The sequence below is a fragment of the Suncus etruscus genome, chromosome 6 (genome assembly GCF_024139225.1).
Source record: "Suncus etruscus isolate mSunEtr1 chromosome 6, mSunEtr1.pri.cur, whole genome shotgun sequence".
Classification (NCBI taxonomy): domain Eukaryota; kingdom Metazoa; phylum Chordata; class Mammalia; order Eulipotyphla; family Soricidae; genus Suncus; species Suncus etruscus.
The window spans coordinates 84,183,452-84,204,691 of record NC_064853.1 but is presented as its reverse complement, the minus strand read 5'-3'; the positions used below and the strand labels follow the sequence as shown (position 1 = coordinate 84,204,691).

Here is a 21,240-nt window from a genome sequence, read left to right as displayed (position 1 = left end):
GTTTAAATAAAGATATTATAAAAAAGAAGTGATATGGATTTTTTTGGAGGAGGGATAATTTTTGGAGTATAACAAGCTATGCTCTTGGTATACTCTTGGCTCTGTGCTCAAACGTCAGTCCTGATGGGACTTGGTTTTGAATTTAATTGGATTGAATCCAAGCCAGTTGCATGCAAGGCAAGCACTTTACTCTCTGTTCTATCTCTCTGACCTAATGCCATGAATTTTTATATAGTTTTGACTTTTGAGAATTTGTATTGATTGATCTCTTTAGATATTCAAAGCTCTCTGTTTTTGTTGTAGGTATATAAATACCTAAATATAATATAAAAAGAACTCTCTTTAATAAAATCATATTGAATTATAAAAATGTATATGTAGGGGCCAGAGAAATAGCATGGAGGTAGGGTGTTTGCTTTGCATGCAGAAGGATGGTGGTTTGAATCCCGGCATTCCGTATGGTCCCCTGAGCCTGCCAGGAGCGATTTCTGACTGTATAGCCAGGAGTAACCCCTGCGTGCTGCCGGGTGTGACCCCAAAACCAAAAACAACAACAAAAATGTATAGGTACATGTAAATGTACTACAATACTTTTTAATATTATTATTGCTATCATTATTATCCTATTATTATTGTTCCATCCATATTTCTTCATATTGGTTGCATACTCATATCAATAACAATGTTTTCTTTCCTCTCCCTTAAACACAAATATATATGTATATGTATACATATATGTACATACATATATATATATATATACATAGCTGTACAGCATATATTTAAAAAACTAAAAACAGCTTTTCTGGCTTTGGGCTGAGAGTATAATATAAAGCCTTAGGTACAGTTCTAGTATATCTAATTTTAAATAGTATGTTTTTGTGTGTAGTCAATTTACATAGCATCAATTCGGTCTATAAAATACAAGTATAAATTTTACCAGTTAGTTTATTTTGGCTAGCCAAATTGAAAGAAATTTCACCATCCAAAGCTTAAATTTATCAACAACAACTTAACAGGAAAAATGTTAGTCATATCAGCTGAGATATTAAAATTAATGCTGAGTATAGCAAACAAACTCTAAATCACCAGACTCCTGTTTCCAGGTGCTACTGTTACTGGAAAGCAGCACAGTATAATACCAACTTTGGACGTTGGAGTCAGTAGATAATTCACGTGAGTGAATGATATGTCTTCTATGTGACTTGTTTTCCTCATATAAAACAAACAAAAAACAACAAAATATTAGCAATTAGTCTTCTAATTCTAAATAGTAATACTTTTCTTAAAAGATGGTAGGTGTCTAAGAATCCAATACATTTATAACACAATAAGGTATAGGATAGTAAGGTTTTTGTTTTGGAAGATGGTGTTCACCCCCCTCAAAACTTATTTAGTTTTCATAGTTTTTTGTCTAGAGCAGGGGTCCTCAAACTTTTTAAACAGGGAGCCAGTTCACTGTCCCTCAGACCATCGGAGTGTCTGACTATAGTAAAAACAAAACTTATGAATGAATTCTTATGCACACTGCATATATCTTATTTTGCAATGAAGAAACAAAACAGATACAAATACAATATGTGGCCCACGGGCAATAGTTTGAGGACCACAGTTCTAGAGTTATCTAGCCCTCTGATCTTCAATTTCATCATTTCTCAAATGATTTTTTTGTTTGTGTGTATTGTTTGTTTGGTGCCACACCTGACAGAGCTAAGGGATTATTTTAAAATCTCTCCTGGCAGATTCCAGCAACCAATGTGTGCAAGACAAAAGTCCCACTAGCTATCACTCTGGCACCTGGAGTAGGTTCTTGATGTTCCTAATAGCATGTGATTTTAACAAAGATACTAGAAAAGGTCATTTCTTTTATTTATGTTGGAGTCATAAAGTCATTGATGGTGCAAAGGTTGCACTGGCGAAGGTGGTGTACAATTTATAACTGAAACTCAACTACAAACATGTTTGTAACCATTGTATTTAAATTAAGATATTAATAAAGAAAACAAAGAGGATATTTTAACTACATATAAATATAAATGTTAAATATATAAGGGGATTATTAACTCCCTGTTTTTATTATGAGTCTCTTGTGCACTAAGTATGCATTTATATAAAAGAAAAGAAAATCAAAGCTTAAATTCATCACTGAACAGGAAACAATATTTTAATGGAGATTTTTTAAAATAATTGTAATTGAATTACCATGAGATACAATTATAAAATTGTTCATGATTAAGTTCCAGCCATACAGTTCAACACCCATCTCTTTTGATAAAGCAATCATATTTCCCACCATCAACGTCCCCAGTCTCCCTCCTGTCCTACTAACTTCCCCTCCTTCTTCTCTCTCTCTCCTTCCTTTTAAACATTACTTTCTATATTTTTACCAAACGTGTGTCACTTTAACATCTCCAATAATTAAATCACTTTATAATCTCCAATAATTAAATCATAGTTGTCTCTTTGCCCAAATTGCTCTCTTTTGCTCTCTGTGGCAAGCTTCCTAACATGAACCAGCCCTCCTGGACCTTGTCTCTCTTGTCTTTGTGTATTATTACAATATATTTTTGTGTGTTTGTTTCCCACATATGAGTGGAATAATTTTATATCTATTCCTCTCCCTCTGAATCGTTGTGTTCAGCATAATCTCTCAATATCCATTCATGTATAAGCAAGTTTCAATACTTCATTTTTATAACAGTTGCGTAGTATTGCACTGTGTAAATGTAACAGTTTCTTAATCTACTTTTCTGTTCTTAGATACTTAGATGTTTCCAGATTCTGGTTATTATGAATACTTCTGCAATGAACACAGGGATACAAATGCCTTTTCTGTTTTGTGGAAAAACACACTTCTGTGGTAGATTGAGGATAAAAAGATTTAGGGTAATAGTAATAATGGATATTAGAAGAAGAGATTAAAAATAGTGTTGAATAGATTTATCTCACTTAAATAAAATGAAACATGCAAATTTTGTATAGACATATATTTAGAGTTCTTTGTTTTTAGATTTTAGACAATTTTTAATTAAAATACATTATTTTAAATAGTTCTAGTATATCAAAGGAAGTTATACTCATGATATTAGTATTTTATTCTTAAGATTCTTCTTATATAGTAATATTCTGCTTAAATTTGCATGTAATTTGTATATTCAAAAATAAAATGTAATTATATAAATATAATCATATTACAAAAATATAATAAACGAGCTTATTTTATTTTAGCTCATGTAAACATTTTCATGAATATTGTTTGTGCTAAAATCAATGAAATAAAATTATACGATAATTTAAAAATCTTAATGTTTTCTTCATGCATTTTTGTGAATGATAATGTAAATATACTATATATTTCTTTTTATTTTTGGTGGGGTTTGGCCACACCTGGAAGTACTCAGAGGTTACCTTTTGCCACTGTTAAACCAGTATAAATTTTGTATGTCTCACCTCTATAGCATAAGTACTCTATATAGGATTATCTGCTAAAAAGTTGTGAATTTGTCTGTGACATGGCAACCACTTCGAAGCTCTCATATTTCACACCTTTTATGAACTCTATTCCCTAAAGCAAAGATGCTAAGGGAGACTTCTCCATAGCAAATGAAACGTTACCAAACTCAGTACCTGCCATTTCTCTTTTATTGTAATCATCCTGTGGTATCATGTTTGAGCTTCATTTGCCAGGTGAACTTTCCCATGATTTCAGAACGCTACCACCACAACACACAGATTGTTTTCACATTCTATTTTGGCTGTTCTCTATCTTATCCAAAATGGTCCTTTTTGTCTGAAAATAAATCATTTTCATCACATTGTTTTTCAGAAGTGACAAATACTTCTGTATTTGATAAATGACAAATACAAGTCTTGGGATAATATAAAAAGTATTGGGAAAAATTGAAATATATCAGAAAGCACTTAAAATATTATAGCTTCCAAAGTTTCATTAATATGATTTAATTAAACAATGTTCAATAATATATCTTTAGATAAGCCATGGTATTCTAAAGTTACACCATTAATCATGATCCAAAATAACAATATATGAATAGACTGTACAAAGTAAAAGAACTTCAGAAAAGCTACTCAATTCATTTCAGATTCAGTATTGTTTTTTGAAAAATAGTGACCAAACTAGTAAAGTCTGTTGTATAATATGGTTGTAAAATATGGTGAATAATGAAAAAATATTATAATCAGTCATATCCCAGTCATGTGAATTAAATATTCAAAGTTTTCCTTCAATAATTTTTCCTCCTTTGTATTAGGATACCTAATAATAGCATTAATGATACAAAAACACTATATTGAATATATTGTTATTAGATTCATAAATACTTATTTTTAATCTTAGGCATTGTGGCTTATTATTAAGGAGTAAATGAATAATTATCCAAGTCAATAATACATCTCAAAATAGAAATGCATGGACAACTCCAAAATTATATAGCATCACAACCAAAAATTTTCTGTAGTTCAAATAACTAACTACAGAGAAGAAAGGTAGAAGGAATGTCAAAATTTTTCAGAGAAGACAAATTTCCTATTACTCCATCTTCACAATTGCTTTCAGCAGAATAAATATTCTTGACTAATAGATAACATTGTGGAGAGTGTATTGGACATAGTTTCTTATATTTTGTACTACTAAATGAATTCCAGTCAAACCACCAAGTTGAAATAAATTAAACTAAAAGAAATCCTGTATAAAAGATGATCTGTTTGTTTGTTTTTTGCACTAGTAAAGAAGCTGCCAAATACTTGATACCAACATAGCACATAAGTACAGTGACTTCATTCTTCAGCACCAGTAGAGCCACTGAATTTTATAAGAGCAGTTCATGAGCAGATAGCATGCCAGTTTTAAAGCAGTGCTTTTTTGTGGAACTGACTGATGAGACAGAAATGGACTTATTTCAGAATTGAGATAAGCTCCAGAATTTTGCAGCACAGAGGAGGGATATTTTTTAACCAAAATTGCCTTCTCTTTCTGTTTTACAGATGAAAATGTAGGTCATTCTAATAGAGTTTCTATTCATCACATTGTTTCATTCGATTTTTAATTCTCCTTTATGTCCTTCTAGTGCTCTATATTTTTAGTACTTTTTTTTTTACAGCGATTTCATTTGTCTTCTATTGAATAATCTGCATTATTTTTCATGTTATCTTCTCTTCATGAATTTTTCCATGCACTCAGTTTTCTAATTTTATCAGTGGAAATAAATAAGAATACAACCAACACACAATCTCCATGTATACATGCAAAATATTGGCAAATATGCATAAAAGGACTCAGAGAAATAAGAGAACATAATGATTCTGAAAAGTAAACCAAAATCAGTAAGTGAAAACAATAATATCAAGGGATGAAAAGGTATCATATATCTCTAAAGGGAATTCTAAAAGTTGTATTTTACTATAGAGAACAGTTTGGAAACTGGTGGAGCCGAAGCATGCCCCAGATTAAGCATTCCCTCCAAGACCATACATAAGAACGCTCTAGAAAAGTAAGACAACAGCTTTAGAAACAACCTTTCCAAAATGACATGGTGCTTGGACATATGATCATATAAACCTGATCATTTCCTAATATAATTGTTACAATCAGGCCATCTCCAGACAGACAACCTTAGTTTTCTTATGGAAATATCTTGTTTCCATCTCTTTATATTAGTGTTTAGTTTTTCCCTTTGTAGTAGACAAACACTCTTGGTTTTCTCATTCTAATTTTTAGCTTCAGCCTCCTTGCTACAGACAAGCATCCATAGAAAAATTATGAAGTATTTAGCTTCCCTTCCAGCAGGAACATCTGATCTTTAGTTTTACTCCATTCTTTTAGCTATGTTTCTCCAAATTATTTTCAGACCTCATAATTACCCTTTTTCTTTCTTTCTTCTTTCTTTCTTTCTTTCTTTCTTTCTTTCTTTCTTTCTTTCTTTCTTTCTTTCTTTCTTTCTTTCTTTCTTTCTTTCTTTCTTTCTTTCTTTCTTTCTTTCTTTCTTTATTTCTTCCTTCCTTCCTTCCTTCCTTCCTTCCTTCCTTCCTTCCTTCCTTCCTTCCTTCCTTCCTTCCTTCCTTCCTTCCTTCCTTCCTTCCTTCCTTCCTTCCTTCCTTCCTTCCTTCCTTCTTTCTTTCTTTCTTTCTTTCTTTCTTTTTTTAATTTTTATTAGAGTTTTGGGGGGGAAACCACACATAGTGGCACTCTGGGGGATACTCCTAGCTCTGCACTCAGAAATTGCTCCTGGCTCTGGGGACCATATGGGATGCCGGGGATCGAACTAGCATTCGACCTGGGTCAGCAGTGAGCGAGGCAAATGCCCTACCACTGTGATCCACTCCTGCCCATGATTACCCTTTTTAATGGCCCACTGGATCTAGTCATGTAACCAGAAAATAGTATATATTCTAAAAATCAGAAGGCATCCTACTAATGTCACTACTGATCACCAGTCAGTAGTCTATCTCATTTTTTCTGGTCTGCGGACCAGGATCCATATCACTGAACAATCTACACAGGTAGTACTTCATTCATCTATTCCTGGGGACTTTATCCTAAAATATTTATCCAGTATATGCATAAGTAGTTTGTTATTACAGATTTAAAACAAATAAACAGGGGCCAGAGAGATAGCATGGAGGTAAGGCATTTGCTTTTCATGCAGAAGGTCATTGGTTTGAATTGCGACATCCCATATAGTCCACTGAGCCTGCCAGGAGCGGTTTCTGAGCCTGTAACCCCTGAGCACTGCTGGATGTGACCCAAAAAGCAAAACAAATAAAAATTAATTAGAGACGAATAAAAATTTGTTTTTAAAGACAGTTTCTTTAAAATGGGATAGCTTTCTTTAAGTTATCAAATGCCTCAGCTAATGATTGACATTGCATTTATGTTCATTCTCATTAATGTACACTTTTGTTAAGGAATAGTATGTGTATAGGAGCCAAATAAAGCTCTCTTTACAGACATGGGCATTCAATGCAATTAAAAGAAAAATCTTCAACTTAATTTTTATTTGGAACACATAGCACTTGTGACTTCCAAGATTCTTGCTAGGACTAGATAATACATCATAAGCCAATCTACATTATAAGAATTACATTGTAAGTCATTATTCATTTGTAGCAGTGAGACAGAAAGAGAGGGAAGAAATAATCAAAGCAAGACCCCTGGACCTTTACATACTACTATGAGCTTTCCAATAATGGCTTGCATATCCTACAAAGAGATCATCTAGTCCAACCCCTACATTCCACACAGCCACTCCAATTTTTGATTAGCGTTCTCATTTATATATGATGTGACTACCATTATTTGACTCCAAAATTGAAGCTTATCTTCCAGAAAAATGGCTTTCAGTTGCATGCCAGCAAATCTGCTCAGTTGTTCAATACTTCTCAGATTTCTCTGTAGAAGGAGAGGCCGTGCTCAAAACAGTGTTTTGTGATTTAATCTCTTTGTACACTGATTTATTACTGCACTTAAATACACAACAGCAACAAGAGAACTCTGCAGCCAGTTTCTCTCTGGACAGCAACTTGTCTGATTTAACACAGGGAGTGAGTAACTCATCACTTCCAGGAAAGCAACCCTGATCTACACCTCAGTACCCAAAGGACTCAGTCTCAGAAGAGATGTAGGGTAATTCTGACCTGAATTAATGAGGATTCCTTTACTTCTGGCCACAATATAGTGACAAAACTTTGCATGGATTTGGAATCTCTTTTCACCTTTTCCAGAAACTCAGTGCCTGGAGGATTTTGTAGCACTCTACCTTTTCTAAAATGGAAACATGCTTAACATTCAGATGTTTTAATACTGAAGTTTTGTAGTAATTATTCACATTTTCTCTTGCATAACTGCAGTTCTAAAGTTGCCTCTAAATCTCAGTACTTCACAACTGTTGCCCTTCCCCTGTGTAGTCCCTTCAGGATATAATCTAAAATACTACCTGCAGTATGTTATTACATGTTGGCTATCACACACATGAAAGGCAACACTATACAATTAAATATTAACTGTCACTCAGATCTTTTCCACTTGGTGGTTTATTGTTTCAAGGCATGCCTCCTCGAGTGTACAACTGAAGCCAAGATGCTCCATCTCTGGTCTCTAAAGATTATCTTTTACTTTTACAGCTTTCACAAAAGAACCACAACCTACACACAACTTTGTATATTTAAGCATTCATTGATATATCTTACTAGTTGAATAGTAGAATTATAGTTTCTCCAATGAAGGGATAGGTTTAAGAGTACAGGCAAAGTTTTTCAATCTTCTTTTATAGACATGCTATCAAGGCTAAGATATTAGACTCATAGTTCAAGTGACACTAATTATTAAATAATAGATGTACCCAAAGTCATTGTGCACCAAAATTCATCCTAGAAACACCCAAATTAATAGAAGTTACTCAAAAGAATAATGGCTTACTAGGTTGCATTTTAATTAAGGATTCCAAAAATTTCTTAAAATATTAAAATGACTAAGATTTTAAAGAGATACCACAGTAATAACTTAAGTAAATTTGTGGACCAGATGAAAAATTCAATAAGATACATTTAGAAATAATTGACTAATGATACGATTATTTTTGGCTCTTTGAAAATGTATATATCTGTATTTTCTTAAAACATATCATCTCATTGGTATTTGAGGATAAAAAAATTTTATTTTGAATCTATGAAATGGTAAAGCTCACTGGAGGTAAAGGATAGAAAAATCACTTAGGGTTTATCCAAGTATATGTTTTTAAAAAAATTTTTGAATATGGTGAGTGATAAAATCTATTAGGTAATGCTGAGCAAAAGATTAGCTAGGATATACTGAATTTTAAGACTTGAAAATATAGCATAAATTCAATTATAAATATAATTATGACTTTAATTGTTAACCCAAATTACTTATTTTATTTTATTATTTTTTGCTGGTTATTCATTCATTGCCTTCACATAAACAGGTACACCTGAAAGAGTTAACATCATAAGACCTAATTAACCCTGTCCTTCTCTAAATTCTTCTTTTAAATCAGATTTTATGTGACAAATGTGAAAAAGTCAAAGTTAAAACCTAAATATGCAGGGAGGGGGTCAATAGGCTAGCATTCCCATAGCATATTTGACAAACGGTAATTCTTTCGAAATTTCTTCAACTATTAACTCGAAAGTTCTAAATTTCTTCAACTATTAACTCCAAAGTCAAAAAATTTAGGAAGTGGTTCACAATACAGTAGTCAATTAACAGCAACAACAACAACAACAACAACAACAACAACAAAAACCCACGTAACATGGTTAGAGGAATAGTACAAGTATGAACACATTTGCTTTGCATTCTGTTGACTATGTTTGGCTGCACATGTCTTCAGCACCACCAGGGGTCATTGCTGAGCACAGAGCTAAGCTAGCCTCCGAGCAAGCTGTTAAGGCCCGATTCCCACCCAGAAAAAAATATTATTTTTATCATCATCATAGATTTGTAGTTTTATGTATACATAGTTTAATTTAACGCTTCGTTTCTTTAAAAAGTTTATTGCATATAGCACCTTAAATGTCCTCAAATCACACATGGAGAAATTAACGACAACGGCAGGTAATCATTTTCATTTTCAGCAGAAAATGAGAGGATAAAGTCAAATTCATATGTGAAATCTTCATGTAAATCACAAAGTTTGTGAATTTACAAGTGATATCATTTTACGTTTCTCAATAGTCAAGAGAGTTTATAACTTGAATTCTTTCCACCAGTAGACAAACTCATTATATATGCAAAAAAGAGACTGCTAAACCTGATGTTCAAATTTTTATAAATGTACACCATGCTAGTATTCTTTCAAATATAATGATTCTCTCTAAAATTATAATATTGCAAATATTTAATTTTTAGCTCTCACTGAAAACATTTAGTACTGGGTGGCTGTTGATATACAAAATGAAATAGAGCATATATATATATATATATATATATTTTACCCAGGCTGCATTTCTCAAATGAAATTGTTTGGTACTAAAATTTACAATGCTAGCAGATTGAAGCAAATGAAAAAACACCTTAAAGTAGCATTACAAGATTTATTTTTACATACTTAAAATTCAAAACCTCTTTGGAGAATACTGGAAATGGAAAATGTTTACTTTAGGAGCACTCAACTATGTTTGGTTCAACACTAAACCATAAAAGAATTCATGAAGCATACCCATTGATTCTGGAAGCCTGTTTTATAAAAAAAATAACTCAAGTTTTAAAAACAATTTTCAATATCTCAAGATTACATAGAAAATCTTATGAATGATCAAAAACACTTTATAAACAGCAAATTTTGTGTCACAACACATACTTTTTAATATTTGCTTTGTAACTCTCAACCAATACAATTTTTCTTACTGAAGAAAATGCTTTGTAGTATTCATTTGTGCATGTTAAACATTGGATAAGTAGTCAGAATATTTGGATTTTTTCTATGATTTTGATAAACAATTTAAAATCAAGTAAAATATGAGTAAAAACTACCAATTTAACACAAGTTCAATACTTTTAACTCTTTCCCCAGAATAATATATAATCAAGTTTTGATACTACATAGTAGTGTCTTATTTGTTTCTTTTTTTCAGTCCAGGGAGAACATGTTATTTTTTTGTTATGAACATTGTCAATGGACCATCACTGTTATTTAGCTTTGACAATTTTATTTTGTTTCAGAGAATTACTCCATTCATAGCATACCCTCATGAGGAGGTACATATTTAAAGACTGATTTCCAAAGAAGTACAAAGAATTAATTGGTCCACCAATTAATAAGGATTACAGACCCAACATTCAAAGGTAGCTGGAAAGTTTTGTGATTCTGCTTTCCTCCTGCTCAATTCTTTGTGTGCTTTCTTTTTTCATGGCTGGGGTGGGGTAGAGAAATGGGGGACATTGGTGGTGGGAATGTTGCACTGGTGAATGGGGCCATTTTTTTTTTTTTAGGTTGGTTTTTTTTTTTTTTTTTGGTTTTTGGGTCACACCCGGCAATGCTCAGGGGTTACTCCTGGCTGTCTGCTCAGAAATAGCTCCTGGCAGGCACGGAGGACCATATGGGACACCGGGATTCGAACCAACCACCTTTGGTCCTGGATCGGCTGCTTGCAAGGCAAACGCCGCTGTGCTATCTCTCTGGGCCCGAATGGGGCCATTTTTTTTATGACTGAAACCCAACTACAAGCATGTTTGTAATCACTATGCTTAAATATTTTATTAAAAAAATAAAATTATTGAATATTCTGCCAAACAAATTTTATAGTATCAGTTGTTTCTGGAGAAACCAGACATCTAGAATCTCTAAAAGCCGATATGGAGAGGTTAGCAGAATGATTTTATAGAATAAAATAATGCATTCATGGTAGAAATGGATATATATGGAATATAAGTATATTTATACTATATTTTATGTAAATTTTAAGAAGAAATAATTAAGCATGTGTATAATTATTTTCTATAAAAAGAACCAAAAAAGGCAGATAGTAAATGAATGGGCATGAAAGATGAAGTGGAGTATATATAATGACATTTCTTTGAATACATATTTTTGTATAACAACTTTTTGAGCCTATTTTATTATTAATTATTTTGTTAAAGTAACCAGAATTTATAGTATGCTATTAATATTTTAGACAAGAAAGTTTCTACAAAATAACCATCACCAAATTGTCATTGAACAACCACTACTACTTCTTGTTTCTTTTTCACCTCAGAATCCTCACTTCTACATTATAAATTCAGTTTTATATGCCAGCGTTCAAGGTCTGTTTTTATTGGTTGCCTTTAATTACCTGGCTAATTTCCTGTATACTTCACAAATTAGAAAGATAATTTGCTATTTCTCTTTCTCCCTAACTCACTTAACAAAGTATGACATAACCCATTTTGATCCAGGCAGCTGCAAACTGCAATATGTCATCTCTTTTCTTGGATATGTAACATTTCATTGTTCATATGCTCTACAGTTATTTTTCTTATTTCATCTGTAATGGAGCATTTATGATGTTCCTAGAAATTTGTTGATATGAATAATGCTGAAATGTACATAGTAGTACATATCTTTTTGAACTATTTTTTTTTTTATGGAGTGGATGTTAGATGTGAAGAAATGTAATTTGTTTTGGTAAATCTATTTTGGTAAAGCTCAAATTTTAATTGTGGGGGATGATTTTGGGCCACTCCAGTGATGCTCAGAGATTACTCCTTGCTCTGCCCTCAGTGATCAATCACTCTTGGCGGTGCTGGAGAACCATATGTATCCAAACAGGATCAGTTCCATGACCTTAACTCCTAAATGACCTTGTTAGCCCCTCAATACTTAGTTAATTAAACATATATATATATATAAAACTTTCTATATATGATCAAGATGATATTTCATAAGATTCCCACCTATATCTCCATCAGCAGTTTCCATTTACTGTTTCTATGTTTTGATGTTTTCTAATATTACTGGCGTTAGGTCATTTTATTATTTGAATTTCCATGATGATGAGTGTTGAATAATTTTAAAGTATTTATTGTCCATCTTAATTTGTCTTTGAGAAAGTTCATTTTTCCTCAGGATTTTTTGATGTTTGCTTTCTACTTTTAAGTTTGGTGAGAGATTTAAAGGTCTTTGATATTAGCTTCTTTCAAATGTGTACTAAGTGGAAATTTTCTTGCAATATGGAAGATGTCTTTTTATATTAGTAATCTAATTTGAAGTGCAGAAGCTTCTTAATTTGATGTAATATCACTTGTTTATTTTTATTTATATTGCTTGGCCAAGAAGATCAAGTCACAGAAGATGTCTCTATCGTGGCAAATTCTGCCTATGTCTTCCTCAATCTTTTATATAAAATCAGTCTAATAATTAGGTATACTTGTAACGTTTTTGGTACTTTATTTTGGTCACATTTAGAATTGGATTTGTTTACTTTTAATTTATTGTTTTTAATAAAGAAATACTATATACATTATTCATATGTGTATTTCTTTATAGGAAAATACCTTATTTTATTGTTATTGTTTCTAGTTATTTTGGTAACATTTTAGGTTTGTTTCATAAACTATCATGTTATCTTTGAATTGATACATTTTATACATATTTATATTGTTATATGTATATAATTATGTTTTTAAATAGGGCATAGCTGCTTGAACCTTTGGCTAGAAAATGGTACCTTTCTGAACCTTTCTTGTTCACAAGTATTACTTTAATTTATACTTTTTGCCTTATAGCTGTGTAAAACACTTTCAATACTGTTGAATTTTATTAGTGAGAGTAAGTGTACTTGTCTTATTCCTTATGCTACAAGATGCATGCCATATTTTTAAAGACAGACCAAATGCTGCCAAAACTTACATGAAATAATAAAAGAGCCAAAAGGATAAAGCTATGCCTGAGAACAAAATAAGGGAAATTTTTCTTGTTCCAATCTTAAATTATGCTATAAACTATTGTAATCAATACTGTGTATTACAGGAATAAGGACAGACTCTCAGAAGAACTGGAATAAAATTAGATTCTAGACAAAGTTCTTTATCTGTTGTCAGTTATTCTTTGACAAAAAAGCTAAAAGTATGAAGTGAATCAAGAAAAGTTTTTTTTTAACATGTGATGAACATTTATTAAAGCTAGGTCATATAAAAATAACATTATATATTACACTGCACCTAAAAGATACTTCAAATTGTGGCTTCCTTGCGCTTATTTTTTCTATTTTGGACCAAGAAGTCTTACATTACCAAAACTACTTTTAAAAACAAAACTTAGAATTGTAAAAGGAAAGTTTGATTTTAAACAAACAATTTTTTGAAGTTATTGACTATTAAAACTTAAAAAAATTTAAGCTTCTTTTTTTGTTGTTTGTTTTTTGGCCAAACCAAGTGGCACTCAGGGGTTACTCTTGACTCTGAACTCAGAAATCACTCCTCGCAGGCTCGGTGGACCATATGGGGTGCCGGGGATTGAATCTTGGTCCATCCCAGATCAGCAGCGTGCAAGGCAAATGCCCTACTTATGTGCTACCTCTCTGGCCCCAAGCTTCTTAATAATCAATGGTTCTTTAAATAATTATAAGAATCAAGATAAATAACATTCCTTTGTAGCTGAAGTTTTTAGGACTCACAATCAAAACCTTATTAGTTATAGTATTAATAGTAAAACACTGAATTGTCTATTTTTCTTATTTTTTCACTAGTCCTTTGAGCTATCTTCCTGATCCTGTTACATTTTTATTTGTTTTTATCTTATCTATTGTTTTTTTATATTTTAAACGATATTTATTTATTTTCTAATAATATTAAAGACTGAACTATAAAAATATTTTATTTGAACCAAATGACAAGGATTTTTCTTTTTCTTTTTTTTTCTTTTTGTTTTTTAGGCCACACCTGGTGACACTCAAGGATTATTCCTGGCCATGCTCTTAGAAATTGTTCCTGACTTGGAGGACCACATGGGTAACCAGGGATCAAACGCATGTCCATCCTGGGTCAGTTGCGTGCAAGCAAACGCCCTACCACTGTGCTATTGCTCTGGCCCCAGGATTTTTTTTTCATATTTAAATAAAAAACAAACTGAACATTTCTTTAAAAATCCACTTATAACTTTCCTATTTTTATATTAACAATACATTTTAGTTCCTTTTATGTTTTGAGCTTTGAATACTAATTTCAACTAATGATTTTAGAATAAGTTTATCTTTGATTATGTTTAATCATAAATATTACAATTGATATTAAGGAAATGTCAGCTTCCTACTTGTCAAGTATTTAGATAACTTGATTCAGTTTCTTAGGCTTCAAGATATAAATAGAACTTTGCTATATGAAACTTAAACTCTTTCATAATTATAATATTTAATATTCAATATTAAAGGAAATCAAGTTTGGTTTTTTAATAGTTTAATGGATTTGAAACACTTGTAGTAAGCAAGTGGTAGAATTATAGTGAAGTATTTGGTATTTTATTTTAAACAATTAATATATAATATTTATACATAATTAAAAACTAAGGTAATTTACTCTCCTTCTGATAACCAAATATTATAAATGGAATTATAAGCCTTTTAGAATCAACAAAATTTATGCTATTTTGTGTGAGAGAAAAGATGTGAGACAGTTAACAGATATTTAAGAAAGACACCTGCATGGGTAAGTGGTTACACATTTTTTTTTTAAATTTTTGGATTACCTAATACCAGATATAGCCAAGATTTGAATGATTAAAAACTACAGTATGTTAGAGTACACATTATTTAATCAACAAATATTTACTGATAATCTATTAGGTGCAAAATATGGGTTTAGGGACAAGAGAATATATTTTCTACAAAATCTTAAAATAAAGGAGATAAATGAAAGCAAATTTAGACTATCATCCTTTGGTCAAATTCATATGAAGTAAATGAACAGCCATAAAGTTTTGATGGCTTATTCTCAAAACTCAGAATTGTTCAGAAAATCGATTAAATTAAAAATGGCTAGTTTCATACTGAAATGTCAGCAGAGTTCAGTGTATTTTTACAACTTCATTATATATGTATGCATATATATAAATAAAATAGTTTGTATTGAGAAAAAAATAAATGTTCAGTGTCAAATATTGTTAAAAATGTATATTTGTTAAAAGTCAGATGACACATTATTTCTACTTATAGGTGCAAATTTTATTTAAGAAAATTTTACTCTTTGCTCTGACTCTATAATTCTGATTATGCTGTGGTACTCAGAAGAATTTCTTTATAGTAAATTCCTGTGTCTTGTTTGGACTATTCATTTGGATTTTGTGTTTTGGAAGAGTGTAATAGGTTTCCATTTGAAACATAAAAGCCAGGACATCCTTCCCAGCACTAAAAGAGAACAATCTTTCAATACATCTAACCATGAGTAAATGCCATGAACATTACTTTGAATAAAAGAACCTACACATTATAAAATATATGCTGTCTGTGACTGCTTTTATCATTTAATGTGACTGTACAGATGAATCATGTTTTAAACTAAGTCTACTTATAGAAAGTGACTGTAAAGGGATAAAGAGAATATTCTAGAGGTAATACATTATTTTATAACTAAAAATTCATGGGATTCACTGTTGGATATTTTTGCTTTTTGAAATTTTAATATTTAAAATTTCTCAGGTAAAACTTCCCTGAGATGAAATGCAAATAAAATTGGTAGGTATGGGGAACATTTAAACAAAATTTTAGAATGCCGAAAGCTGGTAAGTAGTGTAAGGCATGCAGAGAATCCATTGTAGTATTTGGTTTAGTTAGCGTATGTTAAGAAAAAAAAACAGCTCTTTTAAAATATATCCCTTTGGGTTTTTATTATACTAAACTACTTTTAAGAACTTAATAACCCGTTTATTATTTAGAAAGTTTCCAACACTAGAATATGATAGTAATAAAATTTCTCTGATATATTTAACTACGGTAATATAGGGTGTGAAGTGAAATGGTGCTGTTTAGACTGAACATATTGTCTTCATAATAATTACCTGCTCTCTCCAGGTTTTGAAGATTTTATTTATTTATTTATTATCTGTTTTTGAGCCATATCTACCCATACTTAGGTATTACTTCTGTCTCTTTTAGTGGTGCTCAGGGTAATATATGTGATGTTGGGTATCAAATTAGGGTTGGCCACATATGAGGCAGCACTTTACCAACTAAGCTATCTCTTTTTTTTTTTTTTTTTTTTTGGTTTTTGGGCCACACCCGGTGACGCTCAGGGGTTACTCCTGGCTATGCGCTCAGAAGTTGCTCCTGGCTTGGGGGGACCATATGGGACGCTGGGGGATCGAACCGCGGTCCGATCCGTCCTAGGCTAGCGCAGGTAAGGCAGGCACCTTACCTTTAGCGCCACCGCCCGGCCCCCAACTAAGCTATCTCATTAGGCACATAATTGTTGTATATTTTAACAAAGCATAAACTAATGAAAAATTTAAGAATAATAAATTAATAAACCAGAAATCTGGTCTAAAACATTATAGATAATATAACCATCAATCAAAGACAAAAAGAGTAACACAGTCTTATTTTCTTTGTATTATACAAGGATTAATATGTAAACAAGTAAATCTCATCTTCTCCCACTTCTTTCAAAAATACTATTCATTATGATATTAAATATTTATGAGTATGTCATATGGGTACTCTATAAATTATTTATTAAAATACAGTAGAACTAAGATCCATTGATCCAAGATCTATTTCTATAATTTCCCCCAAATGTTTTTAATAATAACTTCTCCTATTTTGAGACTGTGGAAAACAATAATGCAATGCTTATCTAAAATTTTTTCAAAAGAAATGATAGAAATGGATTTGTTCTTTAACAAATACTACATATCATATCAAAGAAGAACCACTGATGGGATGTTAAAATTTATATGGAAGCATATTACATGAGAGAATATTTACAGTTCTATATTATTTCCTCAGAGTTTAATATAAACAAAAAGATTATCAATATGTTATAGTGGGAAATATAGAAGACACCAATATAATCAAGATTTCATATTTAGCAATGTAAAAATGGGATATATTTATATATGCAGGTCTTGTGATATATTAAGAGAATGGCATATATTTTCACTAATCCTGACAAAGAAACATGATCAAAATCTAATAATTAAAAAATAATGGATTAACTCAATTGAGAGACATTCGATCAAACTGTTATTTGTTTTCAAGTGTCAGTCAAGCTAATGGGAGGAAGACTAGGAAACCTATTTAGATTGAAAATCATTGGAGACAAACAAATAAATGCAGTATAAAATCCAGATTGGATGTGGGACCATAGATAAACAAAACCAGCAGTGAGAATATTAAAGAAAATTTGAGTAGTCTTAGTTACTTGCATTATTTCTATTATAATTTAATGTATTTTAATTTATGCAATATTTTAATTTTCAGAGTTAATGAGGTAGAAATATAAGATATTCTACGGACAATATTTGCAAGTTTAGGGAGTGAAATAAGATTTCTTCAATAGTCTCCAATCCAAGTACTAACCATGCCCAACGCTGCTTAGCTTTTGAGATCAAACGAGATCGAGCACGTTCAGGTTGGTATAGCTAGACTGAGGGAAGTATGCAGGGGTGGGGGGTGAGTGGGATGGGGAGGAGGGAGATTTAGTGTATTGGTGATGAGAATGTTGCACTGGTAAAGGTGGGTGTTCTTTATATGACTGAAACCCAACTATAATCATGTTTGTAATCAAGGTGTTTAAATATATATGTATGTTTATACATATATATTTAAACACCTTGATATGTATGTATATATACATATATATATGTATATATACATATATATATATGTAAAAGAAATTTCCTTAAAGGTGGGGAATATTTCTTTAACAGTGACATAAAATTTTATTCTATAGAACTTAAAAGTTTGACATTTTGATAAATTAAGAAACATGTATTTAGAAATTGAAAATTATAATATTAATAAGAATAACTGATTTGTCAGAACCTACCAATACTTGGATAACCAGGCGTAGAAGGATCTCCTCCTGGATTCAGAGACACCATGAAGTTATCATCGCTTGGATTTTCAAACTTTGGTAAATCACAAGGGTCTATATATAGAAGAACACCTCCAAATCCTGCTTTTTCCAACAAGGAAAGCTGAAATTGAATGAGAGAATAAATACACTATTAGCTGTTAAGATGGGCCAGAGAGATTATACAAAAGTTAAGTTGCACTATTTATTCTGCCCAGGTTTTTGTTACAGGTTGACCTCCCAGATAATGTTATGTAATTAAAGAATGAATAGAGCCAAATGTTGTCTCCTTTTGAAAGTTTAATATATATATATATATATATATATATATATATATATATATATATATATATATATATACATATACACATATTTTTATTTTGGGGGTTTTGGGGCAACAACCAAAACCCAGGTTTTACTGCTAGCTTTATACTCAGGAATGATTCCTTGTTCAGTGAACATGTGGGATGCTCAGATAGAATCCCAATCTCCCCCATATAAGGCCCAGGTCATACCTCTTGTACAAATACTCTGGCACTTGATTTGAGATATATTGAGTATTAAGATTCTTCTCTGTTCTTTAGTAACTGATTAGTATATAAGTGTGATGGCACAGAATACTTTAACCGTTTAACAGTATGATTTGTTCTCTTTAATTTGTTAAATAATTTGGAGAGAGGGTCAGCAGAGGTGACTGTGTTGGCAGTAAATAGCGTGTTTAATTTTGCATGATTTATCTTTTATGAAAGACAATGATCATGGTTTTCTAATCCTGTTTGTTCCCCCTGGGAGAGAAAAATAATAAAAGGGTACCAGCATATAATAAAAAACTACAACCAAGGGTTATTTTCAGTATAGAAATAACATGACAGTATGCTTCAAGGGTGGAGAAACCCTGTATCTCTTATGCCAAGGGGATTACCTTTCTAACTTCCTCAATACTTACTGTGCCTATGCAAACAAAACAAAACAAATCAAAACCAAACACCCACACACACAAAATCTTGCCACATCAGCTCTCCTTCCTTTTTTTATTTTTCTTTTCTTGTTGTTATTTACTGTTGAGTGTTATGTTGTTGCTTGTTTTGGTTTGGATTTTTTATTTTCCCTTTCTTCTTTTAAATTGATATTGATAGCTCCTAGACAGACTCCTCCCAGCTTTCCTCTCTCTCTCTCTCTCTCTCTCTCTCTCTCTCTCTCTCTCTCTCTCTCTCATTCTCTCTCTCTCTCATTCATTCTCTCTCTCTCTCTCTCTCTCTCTCTCTCTCTCTCTCTCTTCCAACAGAACCACAGAACTGGATCATTTGTTATGTCTCATAAATTGAAGGAAAAAAAGTGGATGGTACCAGGAGTTGACAGTCACATGAACATTGAGTGGAAATAAAAAATGATCAGACCCAAATACCAAACCCAAGTAAATGACAAGAGAATCAAGATACTTAAAAAAAAACAACAAATAATATACAAAGAAGATCTGTTACACTAGCAGTCAGGGGGCAAAGAGGGGAGGTATGGAATGCATGATGGGAACAGGGTTGGAAGGAAAACATCACAGGCAGTGGGAATGACTGTAATTCACTGTCACTATTTATATACCTTAAAAATAACTGTGAAAGATTTTAATTCACATTGGTCACAATAAAAATTAAAAAAAAAGAAAAAAGGAAAGAAGTACTATTCATATTGTGGTTACTTAACACCTACACTTTATTATTACTGCATATGTTGCTTATCAAGTTTTATATTGTAGCATTGTGAGTATATAGTAGAATAAATAAGATGGATAATTGTGTATACAAGAGAATATAACTATGTAAAGATAATTTATATAGAAAATAATGAATCAAAACATGATACATTATTGACATTTCTCAACTATGGTAAAATATATGCATTTTCTGGCTTTCATGGAACATAAAGTATATATTATTTAAAAGCATGAGAGAAAAATCGTTACATTGAGAATTTAGGTATAATTAACTCTCATGTGCTTTCTATTAAAAGAAACCTTAATAAAACAATTGTTTTTTAATTTGTTTTATTATTTACTATTTTAATAAAGGAACTGATATTTTACTGATAGAGGAAGATTGATAGAGGAAAACAATTAAAATATGTGTATAATATCAAATTAAAAACACCACCGAAATGCTCACACTGAAGTTCTTAGTGAAGGCTTTAAATATTTAGGTGCTGAAATTGCTATTATTAAAAAGAATGATCAATGGAGTGATTTTGAATATTCTGCTTACTATAGTAAAATGTATGAAGAAAAAATTAGCTTCTCTAGACATTTTAAATGGTAAAAATGCCTTTATATTACTACAGAGCAATTTTTGATAATAAAATAAAAGTTTATAAACTGAAAAGAAAAAAGTTCCAATATTCATCCTATCAATCTAGATGCAGCAAATATTACCACATTGCTGAACCTAGTGCTTATAGACTTACATAAATAAGCTTAAAAATAGTCACTAATGCAAATATTATTTTCATTGCATTTTTTCCATTTTGGGTACATGTTAAGCATTTTTCTGTTTTATACATACTTTATACATACATAATTTAATTGCTTAAAAAGATATATTATGTAGTATATAAGATAATGCTACACAATCAACTGTTATTTAAATATCCCAATAGTTAGTCATAAAAACTACCTGTAATTTTATTATATCCCTGACATTCTTTTTCTTTTTTTATTTAAAAACCCTAAT

The 21,240-nt window shown here is 31.3% G+C and overlaps 1 protein-coding gene across 1 annotated transcript in view; it reads right to left on the bottom strand.

Moving 5' to 3' along the window:
- Positions 1–18,648, bottom strand: part of LOC126011813 (inactive N-acetylated-alpha-linked acidic dipeptidase-like protein 2) — a 266,936-nt gene extending 248,288 nt beyond the window's left edge. Inside the window, exon 1 of the mRNA XM_049775597.1 lies at positions 18,497–18,648. Within this exon, the coding sequence (XP_049631554.1) occupies positions 18,497–18,551 (55 nt within the window). The 5' untranslated portion in view covers positions 18,552–18,648. The remainder of the gene's footprint in view (positions 1–18,496) is intronic.
- Between the last annotated feature and the right edge of the window lie 2,592 nt (positions 18,649–21,240).